The 20871-nt window shown below is 41.4% G+C and overlaps 1 protein-coding gene across 2 annotated transcripts in view; it reads right to left on the bottom strand.

The window, feature by feature from the left end:
• The window catches only part of Frmd3 (FERM domain containing 3), a 272266-nt gene that overhangs the window by 41469 nt on the left and 209926 nt on the right, over positions 1-20871 (bottom strand). For both annotated transcript variants that reach the window (XM_013031085.1, XM_013031084.1), the window contains exons 7-10: positions 19298-19385; positions 17157-17245; positions 15480-15543; positions 11732-11820 (exon numbers count right to left, since the gene is read on the bottom strand). In XM_013031085.1, the coding sequence (XP_012886539.1) occupies positions 11732-11820; positions 15480-15543; positions 17157-17245; positions 19298-19385 (330 nt within the window). The remainder of the gene's footprint in view (positions 1-11731; positions 11821-15479; positions 15544-17156; positions 17246-19297; positions 19386-20871) is intronic.

Raw genomic sequence — 20871 nt, forward strand, 5'->3', positions numbered from 1 at the left:
GAAAAAAGCCGGAAGTGGCGCTGTGGCTCAAGTGGTAGAGCGCTAGCCTTGAGCTGAAGAGCTGAGGGACAGCACCCAGGCCCAGAGTTCAGGCCCCATCACCGGACCAAAAAAAAAAAAAATACAAAACAGCCGGGTGTTTGTGGCTCACACTATAATCCTAACTACTCAGGAGGCTGAGCTCTGAGGATCGTGGTTCAAAGTCAGTCTGGGCAGGAAAATCCATGAGACTCTTATCTCCAATTAACCACAAGAAAACCAGAAGTGGAGCTCTGGCTCAAGTGGTAGAGCACTAGCCTTGAACTGAAGAGCTGAGGGACAGCACCTATGGCCAGAGTTAAAGCCCCATGCCTGACTAAAAACAAAACAAAACACAAAACCAGTATGGCTGTATAAGATTCTGAGCAAACTCATGTAGAGAGCAGAGACTAAGCAAGCTCTTGCTAGAAATTTCAGGGCAGGATGGGATCCCCAGTTCTGAGTCCCTTGAAGCTCTGGTCTATTGGTTCAGAAGTGAGTTCTTCGCTGTCTACCAAGCAGATCCCAGGGAAGACATATATCTGAATTCATGGGATGCAAAGTCAGGAAGAGAAATCGATAAAATCAATAAAATCGTAAATCTACTGAACAAATAAACACATATAAATGATGGCCTTGGGGTTTTCTAGAAGGAAAAGATGCACTGAGAGCAAGGGAAGGAGGACTGGTCTATTCTGAGGGCCTGGGAAGATGCTTGGTAGAAAAGACATTTGATCTGAGATTTGAGGGTGAGAAAGTGTTAACTTAGGGGTGAAGTTGATGTAACTGACAGAAAGGCCAGCAGCCACAGAAGCCCTCAGTCTGAATGAAGACCTAATGTCTACTTTCCCAAGTTGTTATGATCTTTTGTTGGGGCTGGGCAGTACTGAGGGCCTTGCACTTGTAACACAGCCTCTCTACTACTTGAGCCATAGCGCTAACTCCTTTTTGCACTGGTTATTTTTTAGATATGGTCTCACTTTATGCCTCAGAGTGGCCTAGGCTGCAATCCTCCTACCTGTGTTCCCCTGAGTTGCTGGGGTTGAGAGGCACATACTAACCATTGTGTTTCCCCTGTAGCTGACATAACAGGTGCTTAACCATGCTTAGCCATTGGTTGAGATGGCGTCTCATAAGTTTCTTTTTGCCTGGGCTGGTGTCAAGCCATGATCCTCAAATCTCTGTTTTCTAAGGTATCTAGTATTATAGACTTGAACTTTTGTAAAGAGCCCCTTCCCCTCATGCCTTGTGTACCTTGTAAACAGTGGGAAATGATGCATAAGACATTGGTCACAAATATTCATCAGAGACAGAGAGAGGGCAGGGAAGGAAGGAATGGGCCCGAAGAGGAGGATTTGTGCCAGGACAGAGCCCAGAGAAGATGTAGTGGCACCTCTCACGACAGAAAGGGACAGATGAGATCTACATCTTGGTGACACTGAGGACCAGAAGCCCCGGCTGCTTGCCAGAGCTTCCTTCCAGGCCATACTCAACCAAGAGGAAAAAATGTCCAGGAAACCATGCTTAGTCTTCTTCCTTTGGTGATGACGCACCATCACCAGCCTTGCTGTGGGATTGTGTGCACTCTCCATTTCTACTCCCAACCATACAGAGATGTGGGTCTGACACCTTGAGTTGGAGCTCCCTGGGACAGTCTCGGTCCCCTGTCCTCATCTCTCCTTGGTAAGGGCATTATTCCCTGTCCTCAGAGGTAAAAAAGAGGAGAAGTCTCTCAAGAAATGTCTACTTTTTATAGTTCATTTAGATTTTTGTTCTCTTTGTAAGGATCCACGGTCTGCTATAAAGAAAATGATTAGGAGCTCCAATTGGGTTTTGAAAATTCAAACTCAACACTTGTACCCATTTTACAGAGGGTCATGGGACTGCGGGGAGAGGTGGCAGCTCTTTTAGTAATGGTTCAGCCTTTGTTCCTGTCCTGTAAGGAGGCCTGGGAGAGCCCTCCTGGACTCCTGATAGAGGCTTCAGAGCTGCACTGCCTAAGAAGGAAACACTTCAAATGACTTCAGGCAGGTCCAAAGACCCAAAGAGAAAGTCAGCAGCTGTCTAAGCAGGGTGAAAGGAGAGAAAGGGTGTGCCACTGCTGACCCTGTATAGTTATTTGTGTCACTCAGAGCATTTCTGTCAAATCCTTGCCCTCTTCAATGTCCAGGTAACATTCAAAACATTTCAGTTGAGATCTTCTGCGGAATTTTAACAGCATTTAATCTGATAGTTCAAATGACATAAACAGAACAGGATTTTGGACACAAAGATAAGTGGAAGGAATTGTGGAGCCAGTAAGAGAGCATGAGATCCTGAGTTCAAACTCAGTACAAACCACAGTACAGGCACCAAAATATTAACTGAACAAAGAAATAAATACTTAAAAAGAAATTAAATTAATAAGAATCACAAAAACTCAGTTAAATAGGAGGAAATAGTATAACTTAGCAATAAATATTGAGTGTAAAATCATGATATTCCTCAATACATAGGAATGACTAATATTTGACCAGATGAAAGTTCTTATTATCCTGAACTTGACCAATACACAGTATAAAAGTCTATCAAATTATTGTACAGGCCAGATAAAGATGTACAAATATTATGTCTCGATAAAAATGATAATTAAGCTGGGCACCAGTGTCTACCACCTCTAACACTAATTACTCAGGAGGCTCAGATCTAAGGATTACAGTTCAAAGCCAGCCTAGGCAAGAAAGTCTGTGAGACACTTACCTCCAATTAACCATCAAATGTAGAAGTGGAGCTGTGGCTCAAGTGGTAGAGTGTCACCATGGAACAAAACAAAACTCAGAGACAGTGATGAGGCCCTTGAGTTCAAGCCTTAGGCTGGCATGTATGTGTGCGTGCATGTGCGCACACGTGCACACACACACACACTCACACACATACACACACACTCAAAGATAATTAAGATGATTTTAAAACATAAGGTCTCGGGCTTGATCTCTCAAGACTGCAACTCAGAAGGTGTGGAGAAGATCGGTATTTCAGCCAACCATTCCAAAACAATTCTGACTCAGTCTGCTTGCATTTGAGAGCCTTTGTACCACCAAATTCTCCCAGAGCAACGTAAGAGATGGAACTGGCCTGAAAGATCAGCATCAAAACTTCCTGCTGGCCTCTAGCTCAGTGGCCTTTGTTGTTTATTTTCAGGGGTTTTATGCTACCTACTTCACAGTGCTCAGAGGAAGAGCACATGAGATTAAGTGACTTGAAAGTACCTAGTGGAGTGCTTGCTCACTGCAGAGTAGTTTCCCACCCCTCCCTCCCCACCTGCCTTCATTCTCTCCTTCCAAATTACAACCCATTCTGATTCTTCCCCTGGCCTTTTTACTATGGAGCAACCAAAGCCAAATCTTCAAATCAGCCAGACTCTGGGGAACAGTGAAGCAGATAAAGAGCTCTCACTGTAGCAGGTGTGCACCCACTTGCCCTGTGTGCCCACCTCTCTCATGTACAGCAAGCTCAGAGAAGGGCCTCTTCCCACCTAACACAATGCATCCACAACCTAGTTAGAATAGCAACTCTCTCCTCCATCCTCTGCCTTCTAACCTGCCTGCGTCTCCCAGTTCCATACAAAATCTCCACCCCGGAGCATGTCTGTGCCCAAACATCTCTCCCACAGGGAAACCCAGATAAATCCTTGCTGAGCTTACATCCCTTTATCCTAGCCTCAGTTTTTCCTCTGGTCCCTGCTGGTGCTCAGGCTGGGTGCTGATGGGAGGATGGGGTGTTGCATATTTCTTCAAGAGGCCACCTCTAGAATTAACAATAGATTGTCCCATCAAAAGCATGTTTTGGGGGTTCTGGAATAACAGCATTTGTTAGTATATAAAAGTTACTATAGGCTGTACACTACCCAATTCATCAATTCAGCCTATTTCCACAACCCTCCCAGAAGGAAAACTTCCATTTTTCCATGAGGAACTTAAGGCACTGACACATGTTCATGTGATAGAAGCGTATGCTAGACAGGCTCTGAAACTGCAATGAGACCAGAGTCACCCAAAAACTCTTGAGTAGCCAGGTTTTGAATCCTGTAAGTCTGGATTACAGTTCAAGCACAGACCCAGTTGGTATTTCTGACAAATTTCAGAGTATTGGTCCAGGAACCTTTGGAACAATCTCTGGGTGACAGTGATGTCTCACATTGGATTTTCCTGTTCTAGACATTTTTTCTCAATGGAATCACGCACTCTATAATGTTCTGAAAAGGGTTTGTTTTACCTAGTGCAGTGTTTTCAAAACTCAACCATGTTGTAGCATAGAACAGTACTTAAATCCTCCTTATGGCTGAGCAACATTCCAGCACCAACATGTCACATTTGTTCCTCTTTTCTTCACTGCTCTGACTCCAACCCCAGGACACATCTTGACCCTGCCTCCAGCTCTGCCAATGGCTTCCCCAAACACAGTGAAGCTCTGATCTTTCCTGGTTTGGGAGTGGTTGTACCTTCAGTTTGCATGTTTGGGGGTGTTTCTACTTTTCACTATTCAGAATAACGCTATGATGAGCATTCATATACAAATCTTGGTAAGAATTCAGATTCTGCTTTAATTGGGTCTGGGGCAGGATCCAAGGGCCCATGGCATTGGTAATTTTTGTGAAAGCTCCCTCCAGCCCCCGAGATTGTAATGTATAGTGAAGATTGTGAATCTCATCATTCAATGAGTAGTCTATGGACGTGCCTACAGCAGCATATGAAAACTTATTACAAATATGTATTTTTACCAGGTGCCAGTTGGTGGCCCATGCCTCCTAGCAACTCAGGAGACTGAGATCTGGAGAGTCCTGATTCTAAGCCAGTCTGGGCAGAAATGTCTGTAAAGCTTCACCTCCAAAATAACCAGCAAAAAGCAGGCTAGAAGTGTGGTTCAAGCAGTAGAGTGTTAGCTAAGCAAGCAAGCTGAGCAAGTGTTAGGCACTGAATTCAAACCCCAGCATCAACATAGATAGATAGATAGATAGATAGATAGATAGATAGATAGATAGATAGATAGATAGATAGATATGTGTGATCTCACAATACCCTATAACTATTGAAACATGGCACCAATTATAATAAGAGAATTTGATAAGGCAATTTATGCACTCATTGAAGTGGGGACACCTCAGCACAGGGAACCATACTGGGGTCTTTTTTATTTTTATTTCTTGTATTATTTTTCTGCAAGCCCTGAAAATTGCAAATGAGAAATGTTTTTGGAACTGCCTTTCTCCCCTGCACACAACTGCACACTCAGTAGGCACAGTACACACACAGGCCCAAACAGATGTGAGATGAAGGCTTTGAATGAAAATGCCTGTGACTTCAGTGAACCAGCAACAGAAGCAACACCTCAGAGCTGGTGGCATCTACAGCACATATGACATAAAGAAAGCTCTGAAATGCTGTCTAAGTTTGTGTTGGAATCCCCTAAGGTCTGGAGTAGGCAGGAAAGTCAGGGCTGCTGCTCCTGGGCTTTGTTCCCAGACAGCGGATCTCAGAACAAGGTCTTTCCAACCAGATCCATGGCCTGGAGCCAGCTGACACCAGCAGCACATTCATGTCTTCAAATCACCCTACGGAATTTGTAGTCAGGCACCATCCATCAGCTTCATGCTCCAGTGGCAGATGCTGTGAAAATGGAAGCAGTAAACCACCCCCAGCCCAGGAAGCAGGTGCAGGAGGCCTTGCTCTGCCAGCTGAAACTAGAGCCCACTGTGCCAGGAAGAGCTGGAAGGGGACTAGAGCCTCTTCCTCCTGGGAAAGAATGGAGCAAGCAGAGAATGCAGACTCTGGCTCCTACCCTGAGGTGAGCTTCATTGGATCTCTGTAAGAGTCAAGGGGATTGGGACATGCATCTATAGATGAATCAGAACCCAATCATCATTTTCAGAGTGGAGTAAATGAGAGTTCCAGCAACTGCTGTCACTTACCCCTAGTTATTGCGCTTTGCAGAACTGGATACTGCAAGGCTGGTTAGCACCATTGCATTTGGCAGATGGAAAATAAAGATGAGGCCCAAAGAACTGAAGGGGGATTTTCCTAGGCCACACTGCTAGTGAGTGGCCAGAAGTAAAACCAAAGCCCATGATCATTACCCTAGGCCACAGGGATGCACAGAGGCACGGCTGAATGTCAGGGATACTACAGATGGGGAAACTGAGGGTAGAGAAGGTATGCATTGCCCAAGGTCACAACAAGCAATATACTTCCTTCTTCTGAAGGGTCAGTGATGGTGCTGGGATAATGGAGGAGCAAAAGGTTCTGGCCAATCTCAGGTGAGTAGAGACTGTGAGTTCAAATGAAAGGCAGAACAGCACAGTGGACCTAAAAGAGAGTTCTGTTGTTGTTGTTGTTGTTTTGTGCCAGTCCTGGGGCTTGAATTCAGGGCTGAGCTTTGTCTCTGAGCTTTTATGCTCAAGGCTAGCACTCTACCACTTGAGCCACAGCTCCACTTCCTGCTTTTTGGTGGTTAATAAGATTCTTATGAATCTCACAGACTTTCCCGCCCAGGCTGGCTTTGAATCAAGATCCTCAGATGTCAGCCTCCTAAGTAGTTAGGATTACAGGTGTGAGCCATCAGCACCTGGTTAAAGGAGACCTTTTGAGGTGAAGGAGGAAGATAAAACAGGGACCATCACTGCCAAGGACATTTGTAAGACCAACTGTCCTAAAGAATACCCCAGGATCACCCCAGAATACCACTATTAGGTTCTGCTCCATACTACAGACAACCAAACTGGCACTATATCCTGTTAACCTGGATGTTTGTCCAGTGAAGCAGAACATCTCACAAAGGCTCATGCCCAGAAGGTAAGGGCTATGTCCTTATACAACTATTTTTTAATCCTAAATTATTTCTTCATGTTTATTCACTGCATATCATTAATACCATTATAAATGAATGTATGGGAATGGAAGTGTGTGGGAATGCATATGTGGTTGGAAGATTGCTCTTTAACTACCACCTGCCATTCAAATCTGTCAGGAAGGGCCTCTCCTGTAGGAGGGACATTTTTACCTTCCCAGCAACTCATATTGGCCCTAAATTATCTCAAACCCCATTCCTCAGGGGCCTTGGAGCTGTCTTGCCCAAGCCTAATGTTACACTGTGAAGATTATTCCTACTTACTTTCTCTTTATTTTCACTTCGGTAAACCTGTGCTTTTCCCATTACTTCTATGTGTTTCACTCCATTCTTTGTTCAAGATATGAAGAATCTGGATCAAGACCTATTCAAGACTTGATAACACAGATCTTAGTCATGTGTGCTGACAGCTCTACACCACCCCCTCTCTGGTGTGAGACCAGGACTTGAACTCAGTACCTGCTGCTTCTAATCATTGGCTAGCACTCTACCAACCGAGACACACTTCCAACCACTACAGCTAGACTCTCTTGTGAAGCAGTTACAGATGCTTGTAAGAGGTTTCTTCAAGTGCAGAATCAGCCACACCACATTAATGATAGAATTAACAGACTAGGTTCCTTGCTAACTCATAACTGAGCCACTTAACCCAAACTTGCAAATAAGATCTGGATTGCTTTTCCTTTCCTCACTTTCTTTGCTTCTGCTTTTGCCTTTATTTTACTCCATGTGACTTCCTCATATATAATAAAAGAATACATGAAAGATAATAAATTAATATCCCCAAGTTATTCTCTTATAGGCACCTATGGTTTCACTAAAAGAGTTTTGAGGCTGTGTGAAAATTCTGCCCAGTTGGTCTCATAGAGACCTTTGTTGCCTGTTCCTAAGGCCAGTCACAGCTATCTACAGTTCCATTCACACTACATCACTCTCCTTCCCATATTTGTTCCAAGATCTCCCAGCCTTTCCTATCCTCCCTTCCATGTTAGCTTTCTTCTACCCAGCCTGGTGTAGCCATCATTCTCCTATCTAAAATGTATCTTCTACTGTCCTGCTTTAGTCTCTTACTCAGACTATCCTCCACCTGAAAGGTCCTTTCCCCTCCTAATATTTTTGGGTTCTACCATGAAATTAGGATCTCCTGAAGATAGGAGCCCTGCCTTATCAATCTGATCCAGTGAATACGTTTTCAATGCCTGGGATCTTCAGGAAGCAGAAAAAGCAGAACTCAGTTCTAAGCCTTAGAGAGATTAGATCTAGTATATATATATAAATATACATATATAAAAATATGTATACTATATGTGTGTGAAAATCTTCAGTGAAAAAGGGCCATATGCTAGGGGTAGTAGTTTAGGCCTATCATGTCAGCTTCTCAAAAGGTGGATATCCGGGAGAACATGGTTCAAGACTAGCCTGGACCAAAAGCTCATGGAATCCTATCTCAACCAATAAAAGCTGGGTCTGATGTTATGTGACGGTCAACTCTGCTATGCAGGAAGCATAAATAGGAGGATCTTGGTCCATGTTAGTCTGGGGGAAAAAATATGAGATCCTATTTGAAAACATAACAAAAGCAAAAGGGGCTGGAGTTATGGCTCAGGTGGTAGAGCACCTGCCTAGCAGCTCCTGCTTTCAAATCCTAGTACTGTCAGAAAATAAAGTGCCAGAATACTCTTGGTTTTGATTTATTTATTGACTTATTAACTGTCTCAGGTATGAGAAATAGTACTAAAAATAACCAAATGAATGCATATAAACTATCTTCTGACAGGAACTGGATGGTTTCATCAAAAGAGGAAAAGAGGAGTTCCAAAAGCTTAGGCACAAAAAACAGTTCCTTAAACAGCTAAATTAGGATTAACCACAGTTAATTCCATGTCTAGGCTTAAACCCAAGAAAATTACCCCAAAAGGATCTTCACTGAAGAATCCTTTATAATAGCTGAAAGGAAAGAACAACCCAAATGTTCATCTACTAGTAAGTGATTAAACAAAATGTGGTAGATCCAAATAATGGAATATTATTTAAACACAAGCTGCATCAGCTACAACATAGACAAAGCTTGAAAATAGTATACTAAGTGAAGAAGCCAGGTACAAATGCCACATCATTTCAAATCTCATTTATATAAAAAAAAAGTCCAGCATAGATAAATCTATAAAAACAGAAAGTAGATAGTGATTGCCAATGAACAGGAATGACTGCTGATAAATTCATTCTAGAATTAGATAATGATTAAATAACATTGTGGATTAAATCATTGAAAAGTTACTTTATATTTTTTGTGGCACTGGGATTTGAACTTAGGGTCTCACCTGCCTCCCAGTGAACTCTGTTTAAAAGGGTGAATTTTGTGGGTATTCAAATTAGATTGTCCCACAAAACTAAGAGCTAAGAATATAGCTTGTAGGTAGAACAGTTGTCTAGCAGGTGCAAGCACCAATAATAATAGCAGTAATTAGCCAGGCGCCGGTAGCTCACACCTGTAATCCTAGCTACTCAGGAGGCTGAGATCTGAAGATCATGGTTCAAAGCCAGCCCAGGCAGGAAAGTCCATGAGACTCGTGTCTCCAATAAAACCACTACAAAACCAGAAGTGGCAGTGTGGCTCAAACAGTAGAGTGCTCACCTTGAGCTGAAGAGCGCAGGGACAGTGCCCAAGCCCAGAGGTCAAGCCCCATGACTGACCAAAAAAAAAAAAAAGCAGTAATAGTAGTACTAAAAACCAAATGTCAATTTCTCTGCATTTCCCTCTTGGACCAGTATGTTATCGGTATATTTGTTTCTTTGTTTATTGGTTGTGGGGCTTGAAATCAGGGTCTGGGCACCGTCCCTGAGCTCTTTTTGCTCAAGGCTAGCACTCTACTACTTTGAGCCATAGTGCCACTTCTGGTTTTCTGGTGGTTAATTGGAGATAAGAGTCTCACAGACTTTCCTGCCCAGGCTGGCTTCAAATTCTGATCCTCAGATCTCAGCCTCCTGAGTAGCTAGCATTAAAGGCTTGAGCTACCAGTGTGTTAATATTTGGTGATTACTAGCATTCAAATCCAGAGCCCCATGCTTGCTAGGCAGAGTTTTACTACTTCAGGCACATGACCAGTCCTTTTTTTTTGCTTTCGTTAGTTTTCAGATAGGCTCCCAAATTTTTAGCTGAGGGCTGGCTTCAGACTTGGCCTACACTTCCCATGTAGCTAAGATTACGAACCACCATGCCTGGCTTGTTGGTTGAGATGAGCTCTTGCTAACTTTTTGCCTGAGCTAATCTTGAACCATGGTCCTCCTTCCTGAGCAGCTAGGATTGCACATATGCACCCCCATACTTAGCCTAAAATGTTGATTCCTTAGAGGCCAACTTTGGCGTTTTTGTTTTGTATTGCTTTGGTTTTTTTCTACTAGTCTACACAGCAGGAGACAAAGATGCCTTGAAGTTCAGAGACAGCATTTCTAGTATAGTGAGTTTAGTGATCAATGGGAAAAACTGAGCAAATTCCACTCAGGGAAACTGCAGGAGTGGGAGGTGTTAGTGACTCAGTCAGCAAGGAAGTCTCAGCAAGGAGAAGGTGGACCTTCTTTCTGAGAGTCTTACTGATGGCTTCTGAAGTCCCATCTAGACCCAACTTTCCATGATCGCAGTCCACCAAAATTCTACCAGTAAAACATTGATTCCTGTTCTGACATATGACTCTGCTGAAGGTCTCTTGCGAGGGCATATTCAGTCCAACACACACTCTCAGAGAAAGCCAGAAGTGCCAGAGAGTACTAACTCTGCCCTCAACCAAAATGAATGTGGGATTGGTAGATAAATAGCTTCCTTTTCACCCACTGTCAGAGAACTTTGGGACATATTTTAGTCTCCCAGAGGAGCCTAGAATATGGCATACACCTATTACTCCTATCACTCAGGAGGCTGAGTCAGGAGGATTTTGAGTTCCAGGGATAGAATGGGAAGAGAGAAGAGAGGAAAGAAAGAGGATGGGAAAGAGAGGGACAGAGAGAGGAGAGAGGTCAAAGAGGGAGCAGAGAGAGCAAGGAGAGGAGGTGAGGAGAGAGAAAGGGAGAATTGGAAAAAAGAAGGAAAGGAAGAATTAAAGGAGAAAGAAAGAAGGAAAAGCAAGCAAGCAAGAAAGAAAAGCAAGCAAGAAAGTAAAAGGAAGGAAAGGATTAAGGAAATAAGGGAATAAGAGAAGGAGAGGCAGGGAGGGATGGAGGGAGGGAGGAAGGTAAGACTCCATATTGCTTAATTTACTGCCTCAGTCCAATAATCCCCAACTCATAGATCTGTTAACTACATCTCTGTTATGCCAAGGTTGCAGGACCCCCCCCCCCGCAAGAAGACCACGGAGAGTTAGACTCTACAGCTGTTTTATTTAAACGGGCTGCAGCTCAGGCCTCGTCCTACACTCTGACACAGCGGAGACTAGGAGGAGAGCCCGGAGCTAAGGATTTGCAGGTCTTATAAAGGCACACAATCAAGCAGGTGTTTGGATTACCACCATGTGTTGCTTTGCTAGACAGAAACAAGCAACAAGTGGTCACTGCCTCAAACTTTAACCTTTCAATCCCCTATAGACCACTTACACCAAGTTCTATCTTAAGATCTGTTTTGAGAAAGGGGGTGTACAGACAGACATTCTGTCACATGTATAACAGAAACACCTAACACAGAGTTCAGGATTTGGGCCAACAATAACTAAATTTATAGTTCACTTCCACATACTAAAAAAAGAGCTGTCTTAATAGAAATGGATATGCAGCCATTTGTAAACTATCAAGTGCTCCATGAGTACTTTTTAAACCTATGATTAAGTGAATAAAAGCTACTTACTTATAAAAGGCCTGATTCTCTACCCCACACTTCCAAAGATGTTTGCAGGCAGCTGGTGTTGAAGTGTGGAATGCCAACATGGCTTTTTTCTAATTAAAAAAAAAAGAAAGGGCATGTTAAACAGTTTATCTTTCACATGTGTTACTGTCAGGAATTTACTGACTTGTATCCTACCTCCTACCACACAGATTTGAAGCAATTTATATTACTATGCTCTTTAAAGTGTTGTTGAAATAGTATTCCCCTTGCAGACATCACTAAGAAACATAAGGTCTGTCTCTCCTCTTTTCCTCCCCTTGATATAGGGTCACACTATGTAGCCCAGGCTGGCAGTGAACTTACTAGGTAGCCCAGGATGGTTTCACACCCAAGATCTTTTTGCCTGAGCCTCCTAGGGGTTGAGATGGCAAGGATGCACTACAATATCTGATTGAAATCTTTTGTAAGTATGAAATGAGCTTCCCAAAGCTAGGAATACATGGAACATCCATCAATATAAAAAAGGCTGCATATGACACCTACAGCCAGCATTATACTTAATGGCGAAAAGTTAAAACAAGTTCCTCTGAAATCAGAAATGAGGAAAGGATGCCCGCTCTCTCCACTCCTCTTGAATATGGTATTGGAATTTTTAGCTAGAGTAAGAAATCAAGAGACAAACATAAAGGGGAACTGAATAGGGAAAGAAGAAGTAAAACTCTTTGCAGGTGACATGATCTGTAATTAAAGAACTCCATAGACTACTCTCCCAAGCTACTTGAGCTGATCCAAAACTTTGGCAAAGCAGCAAAGTATAAAACTAACCCACAAACATCAATAGCTTTTCTGTATGTCAACAATGAGAAGAGCAAAACTGAAATCAGGAACGCAACTTCTTTTGTAATAGCCTCAAAAATAAAATACCTAGGAATTAACTTAACCAAAGATGAGAAGGACCTCTATGATAAAAAAAAAACTTTAAAAACCTGAGAAAGGAAATTAAAGCAGACTTAAGGAAAACCTCCCAATGCTCCTAGACTGAGAGGATTAACATTGTGAAACTGGCAATACTGCCAAAAAGCTATGTGCAAATTCAATGCAATATCCATCAATATTCCAACATCATTCTTCAATTATATAGAAGCAATCAAAAAATCCATATAGACCCCGAAACAGTCCTTACCAGGAAGAACAGTGCTGAAGGAATATCAATACCAAACCTCAAACTCTATTACAAAACTGTAGTAATAAAAACAGCTTGGTATTGGCACAAGAACAGACCTGAGGACCAGTGGAATAGTTTTGAAGTCCCAGAAATTAACCTACAGACTTATAGCCACCTAATCTTTGGTAAGGGATCCAAAAACACATGATGGAAGAAAGACAGCTCTTCAATAAATGATGCTGGAAGAATTGGCTATACTCGTGCATTAAACTGAAGCTATATCATTACATATTACCCTGTACCAGAATCAATTCCAAATGAATCAAAGACCTCAATGTAAGACCAGATACTCTGAATATATTACAGGAAAGTACAGGGAAAACACTAGAGCTCCTTGGCACAGGTCAAAACTTCCTAAGTAAAGATCCAGAACCACAACAAATCAAAGAATGACTAGATAAATGGGAATGCATCAAACTGAAGAGTTTCTGCATGGCAAAGGACATAGCTTGCAAGATCAATAGAAAGCCCACAGAATGGGAAATGATCTTTACTAGCTATGTGTCAGACAGTGGCCTCATACCTAAATTATACCTAGAGCTCAAAAATTACCCCCCAAAAAACAAATCCTCAAATAAACAACAACCCCATTAATAAGTGGGCTAAAGAACTAAAAAGATACTTCTCTGAAGAGGAAATAAGACTGGCTAATAGAAACATGAAGAAATGTTCAACATCACTGGCTATAAAAGATATGCAAGTCAAAACTACATTGAGATTCCACCTCACCCAGTTAGAGTGACCATTATCAAGAAAACAAATAACAGATGCTAGCAGGGATGTGTCCAAAAGGGGATTCTACTACACTTTGGTGGGAATGTAAACTTGTTCAACCACTCTAGAAAGCAGTATGGAGGTTCCTTAAAAGACTAATCATAAAGCGTCTCTGACTCAGAAATTCCACTCCAGGGCATTTACCCAAATGATCACAAACCAGCCCTCACTAAAGCCACCAGCACAACCATGCTCATTGCAGTATTGTTTACCATAGCTAAGATACAGAATCAACCCAGAGTCCCCTCAGTGGATGAATGGATCAAGAAAATGTGGTATGTATACATAATAGAATTCTGTGCTTCCATCAGAAAGAATGGCATTGTCCCATTTTTAAGGAATTGGAAAGACTTGGAAAATTTATATTAAACAAAGTAAGCCAGACCCAAAGAAACATATGTTTCCTTCATATGTAATAAAACCAGAATAACTAGAATATTCTTAGGAGAGGACCACAACATATGCTATTTGCATATGATTATATAAAATGATGCTTATCAAAATGAACTTAAAGAAATGTAAACAAGAGGTTTTTAAAAATTGTACTATTTGCAGTTATTTCTTTTTTCTTTCATTTTTTCCCCTCTGGTTTATTCCCTTTTGTTACTGTTTTTGATTTCTGTACCCTTGGTCTTGTATATAAGTTTAGCTGATTTGAAGAAGAGAAAGGGAATCTCAAAAACAGTGGGGCAAAGGGTAAACCAATTCAATACTGATAATCACTAGACATTATGTTGGAAATGAACTTTACAACTTGGGGGGAGAGTTGGGAAGGGAAAAGATGGGAAAGAATGAGGGAGGGGGTAACACTGTTCAAAAAGAAATGTACTCACTACATGACTTATGTGACTGTAACCCCTCTGTATATCACCTTTACAATGAAACTTAAATTTGAAAAGAAATGAGCTTCCCAATTCTTTACACTCCAAGAATCACTTAACTTTATGAAATTGAGATTAGTCTAACATATTATTTGCATCCTTGCATAACTAGTACTTGAGCTAATAGCCAGGCTCAAGAATACCTACTGAACCAGGTTATTGGTGGCTTATGTCTGTAATCCTAGATACTCAGGAGGCTGAGATCTGAGGATCACAATTTAGCCAAGTAAGTCCATAAGACTCTTCTCTCCAATTAACTACCAAAAAGCTGGAAGTGGAAGTGTGGCTCAAGTGACAGAGCACCAGCCTTGATTTAAAAAACTAAGGGATAGTGCCCAGGCTTCCTGAGTTCAAGCCCTAGTAATGGCACATTAAAACAAAACAAAATAAAACAACAAAAACAAAAACAAAAAACCCAAGAACATCTACTAAGATCAGAACTATCTTTGAATTTTGGTAATTGCCTTCTCCAAAAATACATAGTATGGTAAACCACAGTGTGTATCTGTTAACTCCTTTAATACTACTGGGACTATACTCTATTTGTATGACTATCCAGTGTCAGTTGCTATTTTTGTAAGTATCCTTCATTGTTTCATCTCTCCATATTTTGACACAAAGAAGTAGGAAAAGAGCCCATCAAGTTTACGCTAGGGCTGTGCAATAAGCAGTCATTGGTATAGGCAGCATTTCTCAATATGCAAATTCAAGGCTGACTGGGTTGATTTGTTGACCTCTCAAATGTTCTCAGCTAACATCACATGGCAAAGTTGTAGTCTTTGAGAACTGCAATCCTAAAAGCAAATTCCATTCTTGAACCTTCCTCTTATAAGCACACATACATTATACATGCATGCATAGCAACAGGTAGTTAGAAAAGGTGTCTGACCTCCTTCTGGGTGCCAATCACATAAAATGTCTTCCCTTCAAACTTCAATTTGCAGACATCTGGCCTAAGGAAAGAAAATGTCAGAGTGAGAAGAAAGCAAATATGGCAGCTGATTAGGGTACCTGGCTTTCCTGTAGGAATCTGGCAATGCAAAGCATACCATGATGAAAGAAGATACTGTCTTATCATAGGTGAAGGTCTAACAAGCAATAAAAAACCTCAAGTAAATTATACAGTAATTTTCTCCCCAAGAAAGGATCAATAGGCAGCTCAGAATTATTTATTCTGAGGCTTTATCCCCCTTCCAACAACCTCAAGAATGCTTGTAGTTTTTAAGGACTGAAATAGTAACTGGCCAGCTCATGGTGCAAGGTAGAAAGAAAGAAAGAAAATGGTTTATTTATGATTCAGTTAGTAGATGATCATGGCATCAAAGTATCTGACTTTCCCCCTCTTTCTCCATCCATCTCCAATGCAAAAAATGTCCACTCCTCATGCTGTTTACAGAACAATTGTATTACACATTGAAAGGCTTAAAATTGTGAGAACTGCTTGATGAATGACAAGCTGTCCAAAGGAGTGTGTGTGTGTGTGTGTGTGTGTGTGTGTGTGTGTGTGTGTGTGCCCATACTGGGACTTGAACTCAGGGCCTGTGCACTGTCCCAGTGTATTTCACTCAAGGCTGGCACTCTACCACTTGAGTTACAGCCCAGCTTCTGGGTTTTTTTGGTCATTAATTATTTGTAAAAGTCTCACAGACTTTTCTTCTTTGGACTGAGGATCGCAGTTGGAAGCCAGACCAGGCAGGAAAGTCCGTGAGACTTTTATCTTCAATTAACCACCAGACAAATGGAAAGGGAGCTTTGGTCAAAGTGGTAGAGCCCAGGCCCTGAGTTTAAGCCCCAAGACCAACAAAAACAAAGGAGGATTTGACTTTTTGAAAAAAAGGATATTGGAAGAAAGCCTCCATCTAAGAGGGTCATAGCATTGAGGATAATGAGGTTCAGGCCAGTTGCAAGAGGGCATTTCCACAACTTCATACCCAACAGCTCAGACCTTCAGTTTTCAGGATGAGCTCACCACCCAGGAAGCCCCAAGGGTGCCAAGTCTGTCAGGATCGCACCTGGTCCCTCCTCCCCAGTCTCTCTTACTTTTCCTCATACACATACCCTTTACATATGCCCACCTCTCTTCTAGTTCTCTGCCATGTTGTGAGGCAACCAGGATGCCCACACCATGCTATCTGGATTTTCCAGCCACCAGAATCACAAGCCAAAATAAACCTCTTTTCTTTATATATTACCCAGCTTTGAATGTTCTGTTATCAGGAAACAAAATGTTAGCAGCTTAGTTCACCAGAACCCATCCCAAGTTCACCAAACCCATACTGGCCAGATCAGTAGAAGCTTCTAGTACAGAAATAAGGACCCCCTCTTGAAAGCAAAGCCTTTGAGGCTAGGTCTTCTGTGCCAACTCCTCAGCTAGACAAATTCAGTTCCCCTCCAAGGACAATCCAGACTGGCATTGATTTATAGGTGGAGAAACCCTTTGTGATCAAGGTTAGGCAAAGCAATCAATATGAGAAATGCTTTTTTTGATATGGCCCTAAAAAAAAAACAAAGAAAGGAAGAGGGATTTAAAAATTGATAAACCAGTTTTCAAAAGAAAAATACCCACCATTTTATCAAATGGATTCTTTTATTTCCCTGGAACACCACAAAGCCTGCAGCAGTGAATCCTAAAAATGTTGTAGTACCTGTTGAATCCTGAAAAAAAAGGAAAAAAAACACCTTTTTTGGAATGGGAGAATAAAATAAGCAATAAATAAAATGCTCATCCATATTCCTTGATTGACTTCATGTTTAGTTTAGTAATTGCAGCAATATAGTAAATTTCTGAGGTGGGGAGCTTCTGAGCTTTCCAAAGTTTGGGTGGGATTATGTAGTTTTGCCCGTTAAGGAATGGTCCTTTGGCCCCACCAGGAAACACTGCCTCCATTCTAATGTCTACTTGATCTGCTTTTATACCGTGAGCAACTATTCTTGTTCCCATTAGTGCTTTAATGCAATGAAACCAACCCCTAAGCAGTCTCTATTCACCTTAATCAACACCCCAAAGGGTTTCGGGCAATTTCAGTATAAAATTTGTCTAGCAAAGCCTACTTTGTTTCCAGCCTAGACCAGGAACACTCAATATCTCATGGATAAGTTCAGTACAAGGAATAACAACAAAATCAAGTCTGTCTCCAAAGACTAAATAAAATAAAGAGACTCTGGGTCAAATCTAAAGCATGAAATGGAATGCAATGACTTCCACTGCTCCCAGAAGGAGAAGTTGGAGAATATTCCAAAACAATTACACAGGTGGATCAAGAGGATTTAAATGTCAGTCTGGAAGATTCCACACCTTAGTCACACACCAGAATTGGGGGGAACCTGTTACATATTTCCACAGATCCTATGTACATTAGGAATGGGTGTGTTCTGGCCAGCAGATGTTTATGAACCTTCCAAATGAGCAGCCTGAATGGAACACTGAGGAACTAGTACTTAGCTAGTTAGCTGGTTGAATCTGGTAAATAAATGTGGCAGGACTACTCTAAACCTTACAGTTAAGAGCCTGACTAATGTAAATAATTTAGCTTAGGATTTATGCATATTTGGTTGATGCATAGTTAAAATTACAGAAAGGAGACTATTGCTCATTTAATCTTTTCTGTAAATATGTGCATGGCACCACCTTAGGAAATTAAACAAATTTCCTAGCTGCACCCCTAAAGTTCTGACTCAGTAGTTATGGGTGTACAGCCCAGGTGATTCTAATAAAAGTGGTCTGTTTAACCCCTTGTAAAAAACATTCAATATAAATTACAGAATGTAACTTGAAATCTCTTTTTTCTTCCTGTTTTTCCCTTATAAAAACTGCTCTATCTTTTTGTTCCTTTTATGCTGGAAGTGGGACTTGAACCCAGGACCAGTAGTAGTTTACCATTTGAACCTTCTGTCCACATCCATTTTTTTTTTTACAGCTGTGAGAAAGTATCTTTTCTGCCAAAGTAGTTTGCTTCCTTTCTGTTAATCTCCTGAGAATTGTTTTTCTGAAGAATTCCTGCTTTAGCCGGTGGCTTGGCCCTTCTTAATCACAATGTAGTTACATGTATCTTTTTCCTGAGCACTTTAATTAAGACACTCTATTAGAAGCTCCTTGAAATGTAATTGCATTTTGTTAATTAAGCTACATCCATGTGCAGTGAACCTGAACTTAGGCAATGAGGACAGAAGGGCAGGGCCTGCTGGGTTAGAGATAAAAAGTAAGCAACCTGCCTGTTCTGTGTGCTTTTTTGTCAAGAGTAACTTTGCAGAAGGAAAAGTTGCCTTACCCAGTTCCTTTTGAGTTGGCCTCTTTATTCCTATGTGAACCCCCAACACCCTGAGCTATTTCTAATACTGGTTATTTGGAGCTAAGAATCTCATAGATTTGTCTGCCTAGGTTGGCTTCAAACCATGATGCTAGGTCTCAAGACTGTATACTTGCTGGTAATAACCTTGAAAATAAACCTGTTAGGAGCCTCTTAACTTTCCACTTATCCACTTAGTGGATCAATGTATGTATGTTGATGTTAAAATCATAGCTACCTCATGGTAATTAGTGAGCAACTGCAAGACTCCAATGAAAGCATAATCTATTGGTATTCCTTCCAGTTATAAAGTATGGTTCAGGCTGTGGCAATCTTATCAGAGGGTTCTTCTTGCACACCAGTTAATTCTCTTTGGAGCTAGACAATCATTACACGGTCACCCAATGTGTGGAACAGTTACCTTGCATGGGTGAGGATCTACCCCGTAGGTTTCCAAAGTGTGTGCCTTCAGGAGTAAGTTAAATTCAGCAACTGGTGGGCTCTGGCCTCTAAAAATCATACAAGAAAAGTTTACAGAGTTATAATGGAAAAAAAAATCAGTGGTTGGAGTTCCTTTAATTAATAAAGTATAGTATTCTTAACTGGATAAAGAAATTCTCTACATAGAGATCAGAAAAACCGGTCATTTGTCACAGTGAGGAGCCCTTGGCTGAGAACTCTGGTCTCATGTTCTCTCTAATTGTTCCATGATGTACCCACAAGTATTCTGAGCACTGCAGTGACCTGTACAGTTAATCAAGGTGATCAAGTTACCAATGGGCTGGTTCTTGCTAATTCAGTTTTAATACAAAATAAAACTTAGCATCTGTTCTCTCCTACTCATTTTAAAAGATTTCCCAGGGTAAATAGCATTCCATCTTGCTCTGGGTAGAAACTAGGTAATCCTGTAGTCCTACCAACAAGCCTAAACAGAGGCCTCTGGGCACAAAGAATTGTCAGCCTCAGAGAGCCAGGGACTTTGAAAGGAAATCTCAATCACGAGTTGAGTCCTAGTACTGACCTCTAAGGTGATAAACATGTCATGTCCTCAGGAGGAAAAGGCCTACAAACATTCATGGTGGTGAAATCCTTGCTGGGAAAACTTTGACACAGGGATTGCAGAACGGTTCAAAGACCTCACTTGGAAGAACAGCCCAATGTATCATAGAGAATTTGAACTACTCTTCTCAAATAATTACGTAAGTCTAACCACTAAGAAAAATTTGCTGCTGTAAACCATCCTTATATTTAAAATGCAAAATTATATGACAACATCAAATCTCTCTGCACCCAGGCTCTCTACTCTCAGATGGATCCCTCTCATCTCTTCAAGGCGTCAGTCACCAGATCTCTAAAACAAATTGAGTCCAACTACCTTCTCTCTAAAGCCCTTCAAAGATTTTTTACTCTTAATGTACCAAAACGTGGCTTCAATATGTACAAGGAGCCTCTTTACTTATTTACCTAGACTACTACTGTCCTGTTGTCCTGTCTAGACCTTTCTAACCAATGACTACTGCCTTTGTTTTGATTATTTTCTTTCTTTCCCCACCTTCTTTCACTTTTTCTCTCCCTCCCCCTTCTCTCTCTCTGTTTCCCGTTCATCTCTCTACCTTTCCATTGAAAGAACCTGGGTACAGTACTGGTATGTGTATTTTGACATTCCCAGATCTATCTTCCATGCATTTCCATCTTCGTTTCATCTTTATAGCTCTGTCTTTCCAGATACTGACTTATTTCATTATTCCAACTTGCCAGTTCATTCTTCAGCTGTGCGCATTCTGCTCATTGTGTCATTTATGTCTTTTTAAGTGTCAATTAAGCATTTCATTTCCCATACAATACAACCTGTTGGATCTTGAAATAGCAGCTTGTTCTCATTTCATGAACAGCATTTGCTCTTTTCCTTGGAAAGATTACCATTCGTTTCTTGGAAAGGTTCAATCCTGTTGGCTCCCAGAATTCTGTTTCTTGGTGAGGAGTCCTTTTGGCTGA

The sequence above is a fragment of the Dipodomys ordii genome, unplaced genomic scaffold, assembly GCF_000151885.1.
Source record: "Dipodomys ordii isolate 6190 unplaced genomic scaffold, Dord_2.0 Scaffold137, whole genome shotgun sequence".
In the NCBI taxonomy this organism is placed as follows: Eukaryota; Metazoa; Chordata; class Mammalia; order Rodentia; family Heteromyidae; genus Dipodomys; species Dipodomys ordii.